Source organism: Corella eumyota, chromosome 4, assembly GCF_963082875.1.
Source record: "Corella eumyota chromosome 4, kaCorEumy4.1, whole genome shotgun sequence".
NCBI classification, from domain to species: domain Eukaryota; kingdom Metazoa; phylum Chordata; class Ascidiacea; order Phlebobranchia; family Corellidae; genus Corella; species Corella eumyota.
In genome coordinates this window covers 14014511-14034997 of record NC_137493.1, presented here as the reverse complement: position 1 = coordinate 14034997, position 20487 = coordinate 14014511, and the positions used below count along the sequence as shown (strand labels likewise).

At 29.6% G+C, this 20487-nt stretch overlaps 3 protein-coding genes across 3 annotated transcripts in view; 2 read left to right on the top strand and 1 right to left on the bottom strand.

Annotated features, from left to right (window-relative positions):
* Positions 1-1155, top strand: part of LOC145749553 (uncharacterized) — an 8338-nt gene extending 7183 nt beyond the window's left edge. The window contains exons 20-23 of the mRNA XM_082565349.1: positions 1-142; positions 589-780; positions 853-982; positions 1055-1155. Of these exons, the coding sequence (XP_082421475.1) occupies positions 1-142; positions 589-780; positions 853-982; positions 1055-1107 (517 nt within the window). The 3' untranslated portion in view covers positions 1108-1155. The remainder of the gene's footprint in view (positions 143-588; positions 781-852; positions 983-1054) is intronic.
* A 1654-nt stretch (positions 1156-2809) lies between these two features.
* LOC145749555 (protein phosphatase 1 regulatory subunit 42-like) lies at positions 2810-6681 on the bottom strand. Its single transcript, XM_082565351.1, has 8 exons — positions 6472-6681; positions 6071-6237; positions 5460-5598; positions 5123-5209; positions 4814-4961; positions 4426-4551; positions 3877-4168; positions 2810-3451 (listed from the first exon to the last, which is right to left on the bottom strand). The coding sequence occupies exons 1-8, from the start codon at positions 6601-6603 to the stop codon at positions 2974-2976; spliced, it is 1569 nt and encodes a 522-aa protein (XP_082421477.1). The 5' UTR covers positions 6604-6681; the 3' UTR covers positions 2810-2973.
* Positions 6682-8282: 1601 nt separating this feature from the next.
* Positions 8283-18996, top strand: LOC145751300 (cullin-3-B-like). Its single transcript, XM_082567412.1, has 16 exons — positions 8283-8423; positions 9281-9478; positions 9799-9912; positions 10517-10677; positions 11484-11598; positions 12000-12132; positions 12446-12541; positions 13115-13257; positions 14128-14304; positions 14791-14961; positions 15675-15782; positions 15889-16013; positions 16274-16502; positions 16985-17171; positions 17563-17708; positions 17993-18996. Exons 1-16 carry the CDS (start codon positions 8373-8375, stop codon positions 18122-18124), a joined length of 2286 nt encoding a protein of 761 aa, XP_082423538.1. The 5' UTR covers positions 8283-8372; the 3' UTR covers positions 18125-18996.
* The last annotated feature ends 1491 nt before the right edge of the window (positions 18997-20487 follow it).

The following is a 20487-nucleotide window of genomic DNA, read 5'->3' as shown; positions in this document are numbered from 1 at the left end:
GGTTCTCAAACTTGGTCGCTTCCGTGTTCATTCGCGCGTAAAAGACGAACGAACGAGTCACGTGATATGTGGGGAGAAAAGACGGACTATCAACGTTCTTCTTGGTATAACTAGAGGCCTGTGGTTGTTGTCAAAAGAATGGGTAAAATTTTATTTTTCAGTTCTTAAATTTTGATTTATTCTTAATGTGGATACCCTAAACTGCCTAAGCGTCGGCGTGACTTTTTAATTTGTTTATTGCCATGGCCCAGTCTCGAGTTAACTTTGTCAGTTTTGGATGTAAACCGGCAGCGTGGTGTGGTGGTCAGAACACTTGGCTTCACTAAATGAGGTCGTGGGTTCGATTCCCACTTCTCTTATGCTGTAGCGCCCGTGAATATGACGCTGTAAACGGTATGAACTTCTGCTGAGCCAGCACTTAATCAGCAGCTTGAATATTGGGCAATTATATTCTATAATATCTCAAACTGTCAAAGTCAACTCGAGACTGGTGGAGGTAACCGATGTTACTCTATGTTTAGGTCGTGAAGTCGACCCTCCCACATCGAGGATAAATAAAAAAGGTTCTAAATCTTTAATTTTTTAAAGGTTATCCAATCGCACGAAGCCGGCGAATGGTTACCCGAAGAAAAATTCGAAGTCTTCGAGAACTTTCCGGCGGCTCGCTACAACCGGCTACAACGTCACTGTAGGCTAAACAGCGCCACCGCGTGGAAATCGAATTTGTTTTCTTCTGTTGAAGGTCACGTGTATATTGCACCAGACACAACACCATCGACAGTAAATATTAATTTAATATATTTTTTTTTAAATTTGATTCTAAATTTGAAAAAAATTAAATATTTTTGTAAGGTCGAGCTAAAAGAACTGGTGACGTCGAACGGCGGACGCGTCATCAACAGTCCTGGGCGGGCAGCCATCCGTGTAGGCCACATGACCAGGTCACGTGGTTTAGAATTCGTTCAAGAAACATGGGTATTAGGTAAAAAAATAATTCAATTTTTTTTAAATTTAATCAATTTTTTTATTAAATATATTTTATATTTTTAATTAGATTCTATCAGTGAAAATGAATTAAAACCGATTGACAACTACCTCATTCTGTAAAAATCAAAATAACATTAATTTATTGAATTTTTTATGATTTGAAGCCGAAAAGAAGTTTAAAAAACGTTTTTTTTGTTGTATTTTTGTGTTACTATTACAGATTGTGTTTATAATTTGTTTGTTAGTGTTAATTTCAATGTGAAAAAAGAATGAAAAATATACAAGTTTTTAACTGGTTAAGTTTATGTCTTTTTTAAAACACAATAATTATATAAATTAAATTAATACAATCTCCATTTACAATAGTTATATAGCGAAAACAGTTGTTAAAAAGTCAGAAAAATGGATTAAAATTTTGTTTTTAGGGCATTTTTAATTGAAGCAAAAGTTAATAAGCTATAAAGTAACTTGCCAAGTAAAATAGTTACAAAATAGAACTAGCCTTCTATTTATACAGCCTGATATAATGTTGACCAGCATTCTAAAGAAAGGCTTATTTTTATTAAATTGTGGTCGAATCTTGTCACATATATCATGTTTATTAACCGACTCTTTCTCAAATAAAGCGTGTTTGCGCAAATCGTAACATTTCATGAGTCGTGGATCGAAAAAATTCAGTTTAAATTCCTTTTTAGCGGAAATTATTATTTGTAGCTACTTCGTCTTAATTTTTTACAGAAGAAAGTAGGTGTATAATCTGTTTAAAAAATGGTTTTATTAATTAATTTATTATCTTAAAAATAAAGATTTTAAATACCTTTTTAGGTGTAAGTTACTGTTTAAATATTAAAGTCATTGTAATACTGCTTTAAAAATAAAAATATGTTTTTAAAAATAGATACTGTAGTGACGAAGCATTTACTTTTCAAAGTCTTAACAAATATCAAAACATTGTAAAAAATAGGGAAACCGTAGTCAATCACAAGACACATTAACATAGTCTAAACTAGTTTTTTTATTTACCTTAGAAAGCGATTTAGGCCTCGTGTAAACATCGTTACATCGCTGACATTAAAGAATCGTGTTTTTTTTCTATATTAAGACTGGTTACAATGTAAGGAAGGTAGCCAGTCTATCTATATGCTTCAAACATGGTTTGTGAATTAAAAGGCTGGTTTTCTTTCGGTCAAAATCGACAACGAGTCCCTGAAAATTCCCAGTGAAAAAAATGTGGGGTTTTCGAAGACTCGTTTTAGGTTTGGCATGACTTGTCATCTGTTGAATTGTGTTTTTTACTCAGTAGAATATTAAAGTGTAATAACTTATGTTTTCTGCATATAAATTAGCCTAAACTGCTAGTCGAGATTAAAATTGGATTAACCATGGTTTTTTAACCTGTTTAAACCTAACAAAACTTATATAAATTCAGTTAATCTTAAAGAAAACTAAAACTTTTTCAGCGTTCAGTTACGAACAATATGTTATAGCCTATAAGGAGTTGGCAACGTATCAAAAAGTGATTTCGAAAAACGTTGGAAATTCTCCAAACAACGCGGGAATTTCAGTGCAGTCAATTTAAATTTAGCCCCGTGATCTGACTTATAGCAAGAAAGATGATGAATTTCTAAATAAATACCTGTTACATTTATTCTATCTTTGGCGTTGTAAGACTGTAGTGGTTTTAAAAATTCTTTATTAATGCATTTTCTCCCAATTTTTATGAATTGTAACCTTAAAAATATCACGTGTAAATTGACTTGTAAAACTATTCAATTTTATTAAAAACCTATTTTACAATAAAAGCCTTTTGTTTTATTTATAATGCGTAAAAAAATTACAATAAATAAGATAATAGTGTAAGTACAGGCTACACGAATTTACATTCCCATTTGTTTAATGCTAGAGCAGCTTGAAACTGACCTTGTATTTATTAAAGATAATAAAAATGCAAAAAGAAGCAGCTTTGCTTTTTTCAAAATTAAAAATTCAATCTGTGCCGTTTGTAAGATCGGCCAGTTTTTCGCCGTTTCGCTGACGTCCGTTAGCAACAATGGCCAATGCGCCATCCTTAAGTTCGCCCGAGTTTGCGTCGCCCGAAATATCGTCATTACCCTTCCCTCCAATCATACTGTCCGACAAAATGGCCCCGTTAAACGCCGGCTTGAACGGCGCCATCTTACGGGAGCCACGTAGTGATGGATGGCTTCCACGTGGAGCGCTCACGTGCCCGTTAGAGTTCAGTTCAAAGCTGCTCTTGCTAACTCCTCTATACGGGATCATCCCTTTTCCGTTTTCTGTGTCGTGGATATCCCCGTTTCCCATTAGGTCTGTGTTATGGCCGTTTATCCTCGGTGTGTGCACTGGTGACGTCACTGGTGCTTTTAGTGTAGTTCCGTTAACTGGTTGCGCGGATTTGTTAGCTCGTAGAGTGTTCGGATGAGGCGTCATCTGCCTTTCTAAGCGTCTGTGAAAACAAATAGTTTAGAAGATAATGGTTTTGTTTTGAATAGCCTAATGTAAAACAAATATTAGTCTTGTGAAATTTTTCTTTGTTCAATTCTTTCACTGTAAATAACGTAAAACAACGTAAGTGTCGCGGAAAGGTCAACCCTTTGCCTTACTACATGAGGTCCTAGGTTTGATTCCCACTATTTTTGAGTTTTAGTGCCCTTGAGTAAAGCACTTAAAACGTTGCAAACTCTTGCCAACCACAAAAAACAATCGAAAAATTAATTATCAAGTAATTATAGGTAAAAAAATTCAAATAAACCCAACTTTAGGAAGTAGTAACAAATTTTACTCCATGTTAAGGCTGTAAAGTTTTCAGCATCAAGAATAAAGATATGGAAAAAGTATACATTTCTAACCATTTTTAACAACAATACTAACCTCTTATCTGCTAAATCACTAACACTTTTTGGTCCCAACATTTCATGCTGAGAAAGCATTTCTGACTCATGTTCCATTAAAGTAGAGTTAACTGGGGGAGCAGGGGTAGTATAAGGGGCTCTTCTTGACCTACTACCCATCCCTAGTTTGATCGGGGCCATGGCACTGTTTGGCAAGCTCCTGGACTTGGCTAGGATGGCTTCAAATCGCTTTCTGCCTCCTGGAAGTCCTCCCATCATGTAATGAGGTGGAGGAGTTGGCACAATGTGGCGTTGATGTAACGGAGGTAAGTCTAAAAATATCGCAAAATCTCCAAATTCAAATACGCAGAATTTCCAAAAATTAATAAGTTTATAGTTTGAAAGTTGCAATGACATACATATAAATTAACAAGATAATTATTATGAGTGAAAACGCTTTAAAAATTATATCTGTGTAAATCCTAAGATCAAGGGTTTCAATTTTGCCTAATAATTTAGCTGTATAATATTTAAGAATACTTCGATATTTAGAACTTTGTTTAAGATGTGAAAATTAATTTTGATTTACCCATTTCGTCGTTGTATCCGTTCTTCTGCGAATCCATTCTTTGTCTTCTTCTTGCCTCCCTCGACGCTTTCCAACTTACTAGAAACTGACGCTCAAGTCGACTTATCTCCTTTCCATCAAGCATTTCTGTCATAAAAATTAGATCAAATAAAAAACTAATTAATTTAATTTTATAAACATAATTTTAATAAAGAAAAAGGGTTCGATTTAAATTTTTATTTTGTCCTACTAAACAAAGTTGGACCTTAATATTTGTAGACAGTGGAATTAGAACCTATGACATTAGGTCAATAAATCAATTGTGTAACATAGTAACCACTGCCATACCACTAGTGAGCACTATGCTTTTTTAATATAAGAAATACACACTCAATTTAACTAAGCTTACCTAATGAATGAGACATGACTATGATCTTGTCTCTGTATTTTGCTTTATGACAAACTGGATTTCCAGTTACATCTAATCTTGTGATAAATCTCCAACTTGAAAGAGCAATTCTCAGGCTTTCAAAGTCATTTATTTCATTGTCAAAAGTCTACAATTAACAAAAATTAAAGTTATAATACTAAAATTGTTAAAATTAACTTTAGATTTTTCATTTTTCCTTTGGTAAATGTAACTTCTTATTAAGTTAAGTATAATATTTGGTGACACCATTGCATGTATTTTCTTAGGTAGTAAAACCCAAACACTTACCAATAATTGTGTAAGATTTTTTAAGGGCAAGATATCGTTTAACGAATCAATATGATTTCCAGATATGTTTAAAACAGATAATGAACTCTGTATAAAAAATAAAATAAATCTTAAACATTTAAATAAATTGCATAAATTAACAGCCTAAACTACACCTGCCACTTGTTATTGAATATTATCTACCAGGCCTTTGTCTAATTAATAATTTGTAAATAAGTTTTTGGCATGAAAGCAGTAGAAATCAAACCCAAGACCTGGTTTGTAACATCCAATGCATTTAACAACTGTTCCATTAAAGACATAAGACCACCCATGCTTTAAAATCATTTTTACTTACTGCAATTGATATTAATGTCCTAGGATCAAACAATAACTTTTCGCCGAGTGCTAATCTTTGATATTCAACATGAAGTTCCTTTAAATGTTCGAGTGATTGAAGTCCCTCGATAACAGACAGACTGTTGTATCCCAAATATCTTAACATTAAAAAGTATTAAATAAATGTTAAAACAATTTGTAATAAAATAAGTATTTTAAATATATACTTTACATAACATAAAAATTATTTTTTTATTTCTTTGTCTTCAATGTGGGAAGGTGGAATGCACAACTTAAACATAGAGTAACATTAGTTACTTCGACCCAGTCTTGAGTTGCCTGCGGCAGTTTGGGATGTTATATAGATTATAACGGCCCGATAATTATGCTGCTGATTAAGTGATGGATTAGCAGGACTTCGTACTGTTTATATGTTAATATCGCCTTACCTAAGGGCGCTACAGCATGAGAGCAGTGGGGATTAAACCACAACCTCCTGTGGTGTTTAAAACATATTATTAAAATATAAAACAAACCAACTTTAAATATATAATATTTATGAATAGTGGGATTTTATTTGTTTTTATGTTTTTTGTTAAGGGAGTTTTAGAAAAAAATTTCAATACTTACAGTTTAGTTAATCTTTGCAGATATTTAAGGCCTTCTATTTTACTGATGTTATTATTTTGTAGATAAAGATGAGTTAGGTTTGGTGCTGTTCCTAGGTTCATAGTTTTATTTAATTTGTTGTCGTACAAATATAACACTGTTAGATTTCTACAGAGTGAGAGATTATCCTGTAAAAACAAAAATTAAAATGTATTGTAAATTATTAAAAAAAATCATTTTATAATTTTGTTTATAAATAAAATATTTGGGGACTTTGTGAATACCTCAAGTTATAAATAATAATACTATTGTTAAAATAAACAAACAAGAAATAATAAAATTTAGGTCCAATTTGGAAATTTTTTTATAATTCAAAAACAACCTAATGGCCTAGCAGCCTAGTGATTCTGTAATTTACTTACAATTGCTTCAATATTTCTTTCTGCCATGTAAAGATGTGTAATTCGCTTCAGATAGTGATTAGTTGGTTCATCTCGTTTCCTTTTAGTATGACCATTGCATCGTGCAATATACTCAGTAGTTAAGCGCACCATTTTTAGAAATATAATATTAAAAACAGTTTTTACTGTCTCAAATTCCGTTTTGTCTATAAGCAAGCGCTAAAAAATGTTTAGCGAACATTTAATCTATAATTTTAATGTATTAGGTGTTAATAATTATTGTTACAAGTTTCTAGTCATTTTATATGTTTTAAATGTAGCTTTTTAATACTTGTTTTAAAAAAAATAGAAGCCCTAAAACTTTAGAATTTGTATTATGTGTAGATGGATCACCTAGCAACTAAAAACATCCACGCTAGATGACGCTAATCTAGAAAAAGTTTCTGACAATCCTTTTTTTAATTTAAGACTTCGTTGTATAGATTAAAACTAAATTTATTAGATGATTAATTAGACTTTGTAAAATTATTTAAATAATTAGATTTTTTTAAAAACAATTAAAACATACGAATTTGAAGTAAATAAAAACAACATTTATTAAAGTAAAAAAGCTAAACAATGTACAAAGTATAGTTATTTTTTGTAAGGTTTTTGTTTATAAATTTAAATAATTAAAGTTTTATATGTAACTTATGTAAAATCGTTTAACAATTTTAAATAAAAACTTAAATACAAAATTTTTTTTGTGGCACAAAACTGCCACGGTCACGTTCTGTATTTATGTCGAAATAAGTTTTTGTTTTCTTAATTGTTCCGAAAATAATTATAAAAATGTAAGCTAAACTTTGCTGTTTTGATATTTTAGAATAAAAATTAAGAATTAAGCAAGCTAAAGACCTAATGTTAGTTTGTTGTACAGAAAAAATGTATTTTTAATTAAAATTAATGACATTCAATTAGACAATGACATGACATAAATGACTAACGACTTATAAATAGATTTTTGCCACCCGAAAACTTTACTGACAGACTAACAACTTTAAAAAAATAAATCTGTTACAAATTAGAAAAGTTAAATCAAATATTTTTAAGTATATTAAAAGTAAATCTGGATTGATAAATAAATATAGTCAGATAAAAACGAATAAAAACATTAAAATTTAAGTTTTATTAAAACATTAAAAATCCAACACAAATTAGATAATACCCCTACAATAATTTATTAATACTAAATAAGAAATAAACTAAATTAAATCTTTATTACATGCAAATGCAATGTATTAAAAGAAATCAATATTGCTTAATTAGTTTTGAAATGTTTTTAGATTAGTTATATTCTTTATATTTTGAAAAATATAGTTAGAGTAAAAAGTAGGGTATGGACAAAATATTGTTTAATTAATCGGGCTATACCAATTCCGGTCTTACAGGGTTAATATTAAATACCCAAATTTTGAATGATTTTACGATTAAACTAAGTAAAAGTAACTTTGTTAAAAATCAATTTCAGTAAATTAATTTTTGCGACATTTTAATATTGTGCCCAATTTAATGAAATATAATATATGTATAAAAACTTTAGTTTATGGTGTATTTCTGACTTAACAACATACAATATTAAAGTAACATATTATATATGTTAAAAAATATTTTAAAAATTATCTGTTTGTGGTTAATTAATTTAGAAAACCAGTTCCTACAGCAGAAAATAATGGTTTTGGTTAATATTTAAAGTTATATCATTTATAATCTAAAAAAAGTATGTTTTATATTCAATTTTTATTAAAAAAAAAGTATTATCTAATCAAATATAAATCTTTTTTAGGCTTGTAACTGTTATTTAATGTTTTACTTTGAATAAAATGATTAAAAATTTTACCGAATTAAATTTTTAAATACTAAATTACATAACAAGGAATAAAATGTCGAGATCAATTAAGAAGGATAACAAAATGAGGATTCGGGCTTTTCCGGTAAGTTTTTTAACAAGTAAAATAAATATGTAGGCCTAAAAAAATAACTTTGACATAAATAGTTTTTTGGCAAATAGTTTAAAAAATTGTGTTCTTTTGAGCGATATTTAAAAAATTTTAATTTTTTGTTAATTGTCGATTTTTTTGGCATATTTTCTGAGTCAATCCTTCAATTTTAATGGATTTAGGCCTTGGTGCATGGAGTACTAGTTAAACAGTTAGTTTCTATAGTTGCATTATGTGGTTGTGATGTCATAGTTCATTATTTACTGTTAATTATATACTGTTTTTAAGTTCAACTTTTTTGCCACAATGCTCTGTGATATTTTTTTGAAATTAACATAGGATTTTGTTTTAATTTGGTATTCAAAATTAAAATGTAGAAAAACAGTCAAATTTTTTTATATATTGCTGTAAAGCCTAAAACTTAGGGATGGATGGGTCTTTAAAACTTTTGCAGTTTTACCAGGTTGGTAACCAAATATTCAAAAAATTAATTAAACTTATTTGTGAACTATGGGTTTTTATAAGTGTTCTTAAAATTAAATTAATCTATCGTTACTCCTGAATGACTAAAAACTAGCTGAAGTGATATTTATTGATTTTAAATTCGGTCAATTCCCAAAATGGAGCTTACTAATTTGTTTAAAACATCAGTAATAGTCCATTTTTGGTAGCCACCCTAACTCTTTCACTGACAAATGAATAATTTATTTATAGCTATGTACTATTGTAGTACTACAGTGTTTTGTAATGCCTCTAATTAGTAGACATATGTGTAAATTGAGATTGCAGCTAATGCATTACAAAAACACAATTTTTTGGGTGTTTTAGTTATTAAAATCTTCTCGTTTTAGATGACAATGGACGAGAAATATGTTTCGAATATATGGGACCTTCTCAAAAAAGCAATTCAGGAAATTCAGAAGAAAAACAATGGTGGACTGAGCTTCGAGGAGCTGTATAGAAATGCATACACAATGGTCTTGCATAAATTTGGGGAAAAGTTATACACAGGCTTACAAGAAGTAGTCACTGAGCATTTAGCCACTAAGGTAGGTCTATAGGTTTAAATTTAGTTTGGGAGGCATATTTTTATATAAAATGAAGCTAGTAGACAATAGTGATTCACATATATATACATGTCTTATTCGTATGTCTACAAATAAATAATAAAACTACCGTTTGTGGTGTGAAGGTAAACTATTGCGGGCAATTATAAGTTGAGAGTTGCAACCATTTGACGACAATTAAAATGCCAACCATAGGGTGGGCAATCGACAATAAAAAATCAGAAAAAAGGGCCTAACATTAATTCTATTGTTAAAACATTCTATAGGTAATATCGGTGCTTATATTTTATTTTTTAAAACAGGTACGTTCCGACGTCTTAGATTCCCTAAACAACAATTTCTTGCAAACCCTAAATGCGGCATGGGACGATCATCAAACATGCATGGTGATGATACGAGACATATTAATGTACATGGTAGGTTTATACATGCAATATTTCAACTAAACTTGTTAATTTACCCTAATCAATTAGGTATTGTATTTGGCACATTGCAAACAAATGTTTGGCACATTGCAAACAAATGTCTAGTTTATAATGAGGTTAATTATTAGTGAAATCATTTCAGCTTTATAGGTGTCAATTACTAACCCTTCTTGTGATATTTTATTAGCCTAACGAACTTCTACTTTTTGTAGAAAAATTACACTTTATGAATTAATTATTTAAGTGTATGATGTACCCTAAAATATAAAAAAAAGTACTCTAAAATATAAAATTTTTTTAAATGTAATGGCCTATAGGTTCATTTTATATTAAACATTTTTAGTTTCAAATGTTGTGCTGTCATAACTTTTTGTATATGTTCTATTTTGCTATTTTTTGTCTAATTTAAAGATTTTTTTTCTTATTATACTTATCTATATTCATTATAGGCCAATGTAACAATTTTATAATAAATATGATATGTATATCTTATTAGAAGCCTTAAAATTAATAAAACTTTGTTTGTGGTGCGTTGGGGAATATAAACTGCGAATAATTAGTGCTTGTTATTTATAATTCTGTTCCTTTATTTTAGGATCGTGTTTATGTATCTCAAAACAACGTGGACAGCGTTTACAATCTTGGTTTAAAAATATTTCGTGATCAAGTTATTCGACAAGATTCGATTCGTGAAAATTTGAGGGAAATTTTACTTGAATTGGTGGCAAGGGAACGTAGAGGTGAAGTGGTAGACAGGTAATGCTGATTTTTTAATTACAAAACTTTTTTTTATTTTTGTGTTTTTGAGATATCATTATAAATTATGTCTTCAAATATTAAATGTGTTATAGACTATATCTTCTTTGTTGTTTAAAATTTTTTTCTTAAATTTTATGTTTTTTCCTATTCTTTTCCGCACAAGTTTATAATTATCCAATTAATATAACATGTACATTACTACTGTTTGGTATAAATACTTTAAATTTTATCTATTAAGCATTAAAATACAAGTTTTTAAAATAAAAATGCAAAATTTTTAAAATAAAAATGCAAAAACCAGTTCTAGCAAAAAAACACCGGCAGCTTGGTGTACACCGGCAGCTTGGTGTAGTGGTAAGAACACTTGTTACACCACACATGAGGTTGTGGGTTCAATCCCCAGTGATCTCATGCTGTAGCGCCCTTGAGTAAGGCGCTATAAACGGTATGAACTTCTGCTGAGCCAGCACTTAATCAGCAGCATAATTATCGGGCAATTATAATCTATAATATCCCAAACTGCCACAGGCAACTTGAGACTGGGTCGGGGTAACTGATGTTACTCTATGTTTAAGTCGCGCATTCGACTTTCCCACATCGAGGATAAAGATATATACAAAAAAAAAATTATCTATACGTAATGGAAATTAGTTGACAATAAGTATGCCCAATTCATAGCCCTAAATATTGCGTGCAAATGTAAGCTGAGAATTGCAACCATATTATGACAATTAAATTGGATAGTTATAAGGATGGTCAGTATACTATTGTAATATTATATTTTAACTAACTTTTAAATACAGAGGTGCAGTAAGAAATGCTTGCATGATGTTGATGACGGTTAGTTTAAATGGAAGGGATGTTTATGAGGAGGAATTTGAAAAAGCTTTTTTACAACATTCTTCTAACTTCTACAAAGTAAGAACATAGGCTAACATCAATTTAATAAATGTGATTGATATCTAAGGGTTAGATGCATGTTGTGTTTGTCCATATTATAAAAAAAAAAACTTTATTAAGACAATCTGGACAATTTTTAAAAAATTATTTTTTCCTAATTTATGTCAATTTTTTTTGAAATTTAGGAACTGTTTGATAAGAAGGTGTTAAGGTAGAAGGGTGTTCAAAAAATGTCTTATTATCGATAAAATAGCATATCTGATATATAGTTTCCACTCAAATTTCTACTTGAAAAAATGCTTTGGTTATGTTTTAGTAATCCCAAAAATACAAAGCCTGCTCTGCTTTCTCAATTTAAAATTACTTTAATTTTAAAGTTTCGTTTATTTTAGAATTTTATATATTTATTTTTTAATTAGATGGAGAGTCAAAAATTCTTAGTACAGAATAGTGCAAGTGTTTACATCAAGAAGGTGGAAGCAAGGATCGATGAAGAAGCGGAGAGAGCAAGACATTATCTCGACCCTTCAACTGAAAACGAAATTATCAGCGGTAATAAAATGGCTGAAAAATTTAAAATGTTTTTCCAATAAGTTAAGAACTTTTTGTTATATTCACATCTAGTTTAATTGTTAACTTGTATGTCACATGTCAATTGCTTGCCCTACAGTCTGCATTTTATTTGTTATAATATGGCTGAGCTAATACTTGCGAGTTATAATTGACCCTCACACCACAAATGGGATTTTTTTTGAAGCTTTGTAAATTAGACATATATATATCGTCACCTAAGCTTCATCACATATTGATGTGCCTAATCATTTGTTAAATGTTTAAAAATTATAATATATTTATTTTTCTCTAGTATTGGAGAAACAATTAATCGAAAAACACATGAAAATTATTGTGGATATGGAAAATTCTGGCGCAGTTCACATGCTAAAACATGACAAGAAAGATGGTAAGTTTAACCATTAAAAATTTGCTACAAAAAAATAAATTTGTAGGCTGAATGTAGTAGGATTGTTATTACAATTGTTTAAAATATATAAATTGTGAATATTTATACTTATAAATTTGTTTATAAAAATGATGAATAAATGTTTATAAACATTATTTTTTTTTTTTTTTTTTATTTAAAGCAACTTTTAGTTATGCAAATCAAAACATTATTTTTTAAAAAACTAAAAAAACTTTGCATGTTTATAAATAAGCGTTGCTATTAGTTTAAAACCTACTTAACTTAAGACTGGGTCACATGAATCATTTAATGTTTGTTATATAGGATTTTTACCTAAAAACACAAAAAAAAAATTATAACCCCTTTTTGATATTTTTAGATCTTTAAAAAAATTATAACCCCTTATAACCCCTATAAAAATTATAACCCCTTATAACCCCTATAAAAATTATATTATAACCCCTTACAACCCTTATAAAAATTATAACCCCTTTTTGATATTTTTAGACCTTTTTGATATTTAAAAAAAAAAAATGACATAGGCTATTAAAAATTTTTTTTTGATATTTTTAGATCTTTTATGTATGTACAAGTTGTTTGGGAGGGTGCCACAAGGTTTAGAAACCTTAAGGGATTGTGTGAGCAAATATTTGAGAGAACAAGGAAAAAGTTTGGTGGAAGACGGGGGTCAAAAGTCAGCAGTTGACTACGTTCAGGTAGAAAAAATAAATAAAATGTGGTTTTTGCCAATTTTATTTAAAGACCCATTGCTATATGGACATATTCCAAAACATTATTAAAAAAACGTCGACTGTTTAAAATTTAAGCCAACATTTTCAAGAAATTAAAGGCCATTTTATATTGATAATAGAGAAAATGTAAATGTGGCCTAATAAAAGTGTCTTAATGCTGATAAAATGACATTTTCAGTCATACAGTTTTCATTTAAATAGGATTTTATCATTTGACAGTAATCCATTATCACAGGCAAAGTAATACTGTAATTCTTTTAATAAAAAACTATACTAGTTAGGATTTTGTCAATTTTTTGCCTAAAATTACCTAATATAGTAACCAGATATTAAATATATACTTTAATAATTGTGTTTAAATGGTATAATAAGGTATAACAGATTTTAAGCTGTGGGTATTTGTAATATTATCACCTTAACACGGCTTTAAATTTGTGTTTATGGAGAATATTTGCAGACCACGAAAAGTAATCGCTCTGTTTTATTTTAATGTTAGTACAGATTCAGTATATTTTAATACTTTAATCCTTTTAAAATTGATTTAATCATGATATCAGTTTCAATATCATATTTGTGATATAGGTTTATAGAAAGAACTTTTATTGATATTGTTATGTAATTAGATATAGTTGTTAATTAATCTAACATTTTTGACATTCAAAATTTTACAAAATAAACTTTAAATAAAATAGGTTTTATTTATCTTAAACGACACATGTTACTTTAAAGTCTTTATTTATTATCTTATAGTATTAAAAAACTCAAAAAAATTATTAAAAAATTGATTTAAAATTAAAAAAATTAATAAACTATTTTTTTTTTCAATTTTTGCAGAGTCTCCTAGATTTGAAAGACAGAATGGACGGCTTCCATTTAAAATCTTTCAAATCGGATTCCCTGTTCAAGAAAATGATTTGTTCCGACTTTGAATGGTTTGTTAATTTGAACCCCAAATCACCTGAATATCTTTCATTGTTTATTGACGACAAATTAAAGAAAGGAATTAAGATGGTAAGACATAAATAAATTTTAATTATTATTTTTGTTTGTATACATAAAGGTCCTGGGTTTAATCCTTGCCGCTGCCATGCCATAGTATCTTTATCAACTCAAGACTGTGTAGGCTATGGAGTTGTCCTTCCAAGGATATAAATATTTATATATATTTTTTGTATATCTTTATCCTCGATGTGGAAAGGTCGACTTTACAACTTAATCATAGAGTAACATTAGTTACCCCAACATATTCTCGAGTTGCCTTTTGCAGTTTGGGATATTATAGATTATAATTTCCCAATAATTATGCTGCTGATTAAGTGCTGGCTTAGCGGGAGTTCATATCGTTTATAGCGCCTTACTTAAGGGCGCTACAGTATGAGAGCAGTGGTAATTGAACTCACGACCTCATAGTGGTGTGCCAAGTGTTTTTACTACTACTCCATGCTGCCGGTAATATATGAAAAAAATTTTGTTTCATTAAGTTTTTTTTCTCTTTAGCTGACAGAACAAGAAGTAGAAGTAGTGCTTGACAAAACCATGGCCCTATTTCGTTTCTTGCAAGAAAAGGATGTTTTTGAGAGATATTACAAACAACATCTAGGTAGAAGACTACTCATGAACAAAAGTATATCTGACGATTCAGAGAAGAATATGATAACAAAACTAAAGGTAAAAAAATGAAAATTTAAACCAAATATTATCTAGAGTTTTTTCTACGAAATAATGCGAATTAAAATGCATTTTTTAGTTTTAATTTAAATCCACATGTATTGAAGGTTATATAGATATATACATGTCTGTCAATTTTAAAGGCTTTTAAAATAAATAAGACCGTTTATGGTGCGCAGGTTAATTCTTACTGGTATATGTTAGTTTTTTTTTATTTTTTGTATATATCTTTATTCTCGATGTGGGAAAGTCGAATGCACGACTTAAACATAGAGTAACATCAGTTCACGAGTTGCCTTTGGCAGTTTGGAATATTAGAGATTATAATTGCCCACAATAATTATGCTGCTGATTAAGCTCTGGCTCAGCAGGAGTTCGTACCGTTTATAGCGCCTTACTCAAGGGCGTTACAGCATGAGATCAGTGGGGATTGAACCCACGACCTCATATGTGGTGTAGCAAGTGTTTATACTACTACACCACGCTGCCAGTTGCAGGAGCGACCATATTGCACTATTTTAAATGGAGCTTACAAGACAATACAACAAAATATAGTTTTTTAATTTTATAATTTGAAGCAAGCAAAAAATAATTTTACAATATGGTATCTAAGTTTTAACCAATGGCCTTGTTATTGATTTAAATTAAGGAAAATTTATATATTTTACTTAATGTTTTATAAATGTTAACATAAATTTTGTTTTTTAACTTAGAATGAGTGTGGTTGTGATTTTACAAAGAAATTAGAAGGAATGTTTAGAGATGTTCAAGTGTCTTCAACAACCAACGAAGAATTTAAGAAATATATCAACTCTAACGCGGTAAAAACTCAGTTATTTACTTTCTAATTACGTATTTGTCTTAACTTTATGGTAATAGGCTAAAATTGGGTTTTAAAATTAATTTTTTAAAACAAACTTTTTTTAGACATCTTTACAAGGAGTTGATCTCACAGTTCAAGTTCTTACAACCGGATGTTGGCCGACTCCTGCATCCACTCCTACTTGTAATCTTCCTCCTTCTCCGAGGCATGCTTTTGACGTCTTTAAAAAGTAAATTTCCTAAAAAATGTTTATATTTTTTTAAGAAATGCATATAACTTTCTTAAAAAGTAAGTGTATTAAAAAAAAAAGTTTTTTGAGTTTTGTATATGTTTTTTCAGCCCATTTCTGTTTTTGTCCTTTTTTAACCATAAGTAACTAATAACATTCATACCATATTGCATTTAAATGCTATTTAACTTTATTAATGTATAATATTTTACCAAATTTTAACATCATATTTTAAATAATTTTTATATTAATTTTTACAGATTTTACTTGGACAAACATAGTGGTCGACAACTAACTTTACAACACAATCGAGGTGTTGCTGATTTAAATGCCACGTTTTATGCTGCTTCCAAAGCAACATCAACTGGTAATGATGGCGAAGCTTCAGAAGGTTCGAAACCTAACATACGAAGACACATTCTGCAAGTCTCAACTTTTCAAATGGTTGTGTTGATGCTTTTTAATAACCGAGACAAATGGGTTTTCGAGGTATTTCATATTTTGAGATATTTTTGGCTTTTTTTGAACAAAATCTGTTTTTTTAACAAAGCATTGATTTTTTGTATTCTTCATTTTTGCCTTGGTTACCTATATTTGTTAAGTTTATTATTAAAAAAAACTGTTTTAGCAATTTTTTGTTTTTATTGATCCTCAATGTGCTAAGGTCGATTTCACAATCTAATCATAGAGTAACATCAGTTACCCCAACCCAGTCTCTAGTTGCTCTTTGCAGTTTGGGATATTATTGATTATAATTGTCTGACAATTAAGCTGCTGATTAGGTATTGCCTCAGCAGGTGTTCATACCGTTTATAGCACCATACCCAAGGACGCTTATGCATGAGAGCAGTGGGGATCAAACCCAGGACCTAATGTTGGACAACAATATTCTTTAAATTTCACTATTGTTAACTAATCACTCCTTTAAAATGTTTTTGATGATAATTTTTTATTTTAAAACTTTATTTTAGGAAATGCAAAAAGAAACTGAAATACCGGCTAAGGAACTAACACGAGCGTTACAATCCCTTGCTTGTGGAAAACAAAACCAAAGAGTGTTACAGAAGGAACCGAAGGGGAAAGAAATAGAGAAGACCGATCTGTTTTGTGTTAATGATAACTTCACTTCGAAACTACATAGAGTTAAAATACAAACAGGTTTAACTTAAATATTAATTTTTTTATATATTTTACAATTGGTTTCATGTTTTTAGATGGAATTGTAATTTTTGTAAAAATTTATAGAATCGGTTAAATTTTTGAGGGGGTCAGGGGACTATAGTAATTAAAGCCATGGGCTAGGGGATAAATTGTAAACCCAGGGGTGAAAAGGGTTCAATAATTAAACCCAGAGGTCAGCAAATTTAATTATTTACCCAAAGAGTTAGAAGGTAAAATATTTTAACCCAATGTTCAGGGGGTAAAATAATTAAACCCAGAGGTAAAAAAGTTTTATTAATTAAACCCAGGGGTCAGGGGGTAAATTATTAAGACCCAAGGGTCAGGGGGTAAATAATTAAACCCATTTTTTCAACAATTTTTTATTTAGTTGCCCAAAAACAAGGAGAATCTGAACCAGAACGCAAAGAGACGAGAACTAAGGTCCAGGAGGATAGAAGGCACGAGATCGAAGCAGCTATCGTCCGAATCATGAAGAGCAGGAAAGAGATGCAGCACAATCTTCTTATAGCAGAGGTAACTTAAAAAATATTTATTGATGCTAAAAAAAAATTTTTCCCTTAAATAAATTTTTTTTTTTTTTGGAGGACAATTTCATTTTTTTTAGAAGACAATTTTGTTTAATTATTTTTTTGAAAGTCAGTTTTATTTATTTATTTTTTGAAGGACAATTTTATTTATTTATTTTTATGAAGGACAATTTTTTTTTTTTGAAGAAAAATTTTATTTATTTCCTTTTTTGAGGACGATTTTTGCTGTTGGTCCCTTTTTAATTATTTTTAATTAATTTTTTATTGCAGGTGACATCTCAACTGAAACATCGCTTTTTGCCGAGCCCTGTTATTATCAAGCGCAGAATCGAGAGTTTAATCGAAAGGGAATATCTTTCCAGATCCAATTCTGATCGCAAGGTTTACATTTACGTCGCTTAGAGCATCCGAAAAGTTGCTTTAAAAGAAAAAACGGTTGTGTTTCAGTTTTGGAAAATGCTTGCATTAAAAATATTCGATTATTTTGTTGATATTTTGGGCGTACTTTGCTTGCTATGGCAATGGCATATTTTTAATTTTATCGAAAAAAAAACAATAATTTGCCAAAAAAAAACAGGCAAAAATTCTAAAGAAATAGCACAATAGCATGCGTTTTTTTATAATATTAATGCATGTAACAACAGCTTTAATTATTTATTTCTAAAATTTAACTTATTTTTCGTTAATGCCAAGTGTCGTTAAGTAAAAACATAAAGTAGTTATTTAAAAAGTTATAGGCAATACTTTTTCATGTTATTTAAAAAAACTATGTTTGGTTGAGTGTATTAATCATAGTTCTGTTATAATTGTCTTTAATGACAGTCAAATATAGCCCCTAAGTTGTATTGTAATAATACATGCTTTTTTGACCTAAAATCCCTTTTTTTTAAACTATTTTTTTCTTTTTTTTTGTGATTTTTTAACTTGGTGTTCGTTGGTATGCGTTGCTTATTTGGATAACGTGATCGATGTCTATGACGTATTTTTCCTGGTGCGTTTCTGCAAAAAGCCAGGCGATGATCTAACGATTAACAGGCTTTCTATTCTACCAGTCGTTTTATGTAAATTTTCCCCTTCTTTTCTTGGCATAAACTCTGTTCTTATTTTTTCTTCGCATAATATAACATCTTTCCAGCCAATCTACCTATTTTTCTTCAAAAAGTAGCCTCGATGAAAAGACAGTAGAAAAAAGTAATAATAAAGGTAAATAAAAGTTAAAAAAGTTATTTAGGAGATTATGGAAGCTAACTCAAAAAAGTTTATTCAAATATTCAGGTAATATGTTTGACATATAAGAATTTAATATATATGTATAGAGACCAAAATAATAAAGTTTTTTTGTAGTTGTAACTCAAAATTGTACTTCCTGTTTTATTAGCTATTTAATAACGGCGTATATTCAATTACCATTACTCTATATGCACTATATACTAACATTAACTAACCAAACCAGTTGAACGGCGTGCGTTAAACGCCAACACGTTATCCTTGAAGTTAATCGACAGCTTTAATTTCTTGTAAATTCCGTCTTTTTTTTACAAAAGCGTGCATACCAATGTAAAACTAACGCCTTACACTGTTTGCTAGTGGTTTATTTGGAAGAGAAATAGTGCTGACCGATTTAAGTAAAGTTAGAAAATTACTCTACTAGAGTTATACCTTTACCCTTGTTTTTAAAATGTTAATTTGTGTAAATTAGTATAAGACAGAATAACACTGCTGTTAGCTATAGAATATACATTTTTTGTTTAGTAATTGTTTATATAAGCTAAAAATAAATAATGTGAGTTGTTTTGATATTTAGCAGATAAAGAAATTTAGGCCTTCAAAAGATTTTAACTAAATAATTAACTTAGTAAATAAAGGAGTACAATTTTTTATTTACCCAAATTCTTCCTGAAAAAAAAATAACACCAATTTTATTAGAATTTTAAGTGACAGGTTTTGGGTTCAAGTTTAACAGAGCAAATTTTGTTTTTATTCTTTTACCCATAACAAACTGCACTAGATTGCGATATGCTTTTTGGATTTACGGTTGAATTGTGCCAGTCTGCTTAAACTAGTTAACTTTAAACTGTTGTGGTTTGACCGCTTAAACTTGCAGTAAACGGAGTTCTGCTGTGACGCGAAAAGTGCGTGTGAGGAATTTAGCGCTTCGTCTGCTGTCTTAAACGCCAGATCCCATAAAAACACGGCTAGTTTTAAATGTAAGTATTTATATTGGTCTGTTCAGTAAAAAGGTTAATTATATTTAGGTTTTAAGACAGCAAATTTGTAAGAAAAACTTATCCGTTGGGTAAATATGAATACCTTTAGATATAGTATTATAAAACTATTTTTTCCTAAAACGTTATGTTTTAACTGTGTTTTGTGCCATACTGTTAAACATACATAATGTTTTACAAATTGTGGGCTAAGCAAAAAAGGGTTAATACCCTAATAACAGGTCTGGTAAACTATAATTCTTAGTCACCTAATATTAAGTTAGCCGACTATATTTAGTTGATAACATCGATAACTAGAACCCGCAAGTCTAAGTAGAAATGGAAGCGCGAACTTATCTAGTTGTTATTAATAGATCGGTAAACGCGGTCACGAAGGAGAATGTGCAGGTTTCATTAAAATGGTTTCATTGTTTATCACAATATCAAGTTTAGATCAACGTTAGCCTGAAGGCTAACCGAAATCCAGAAACAGTTGTTAACCTGCGTTAACATGTAATGATATTTCAGGCAACTATATACTCTAAATAGCGCATCTACTAG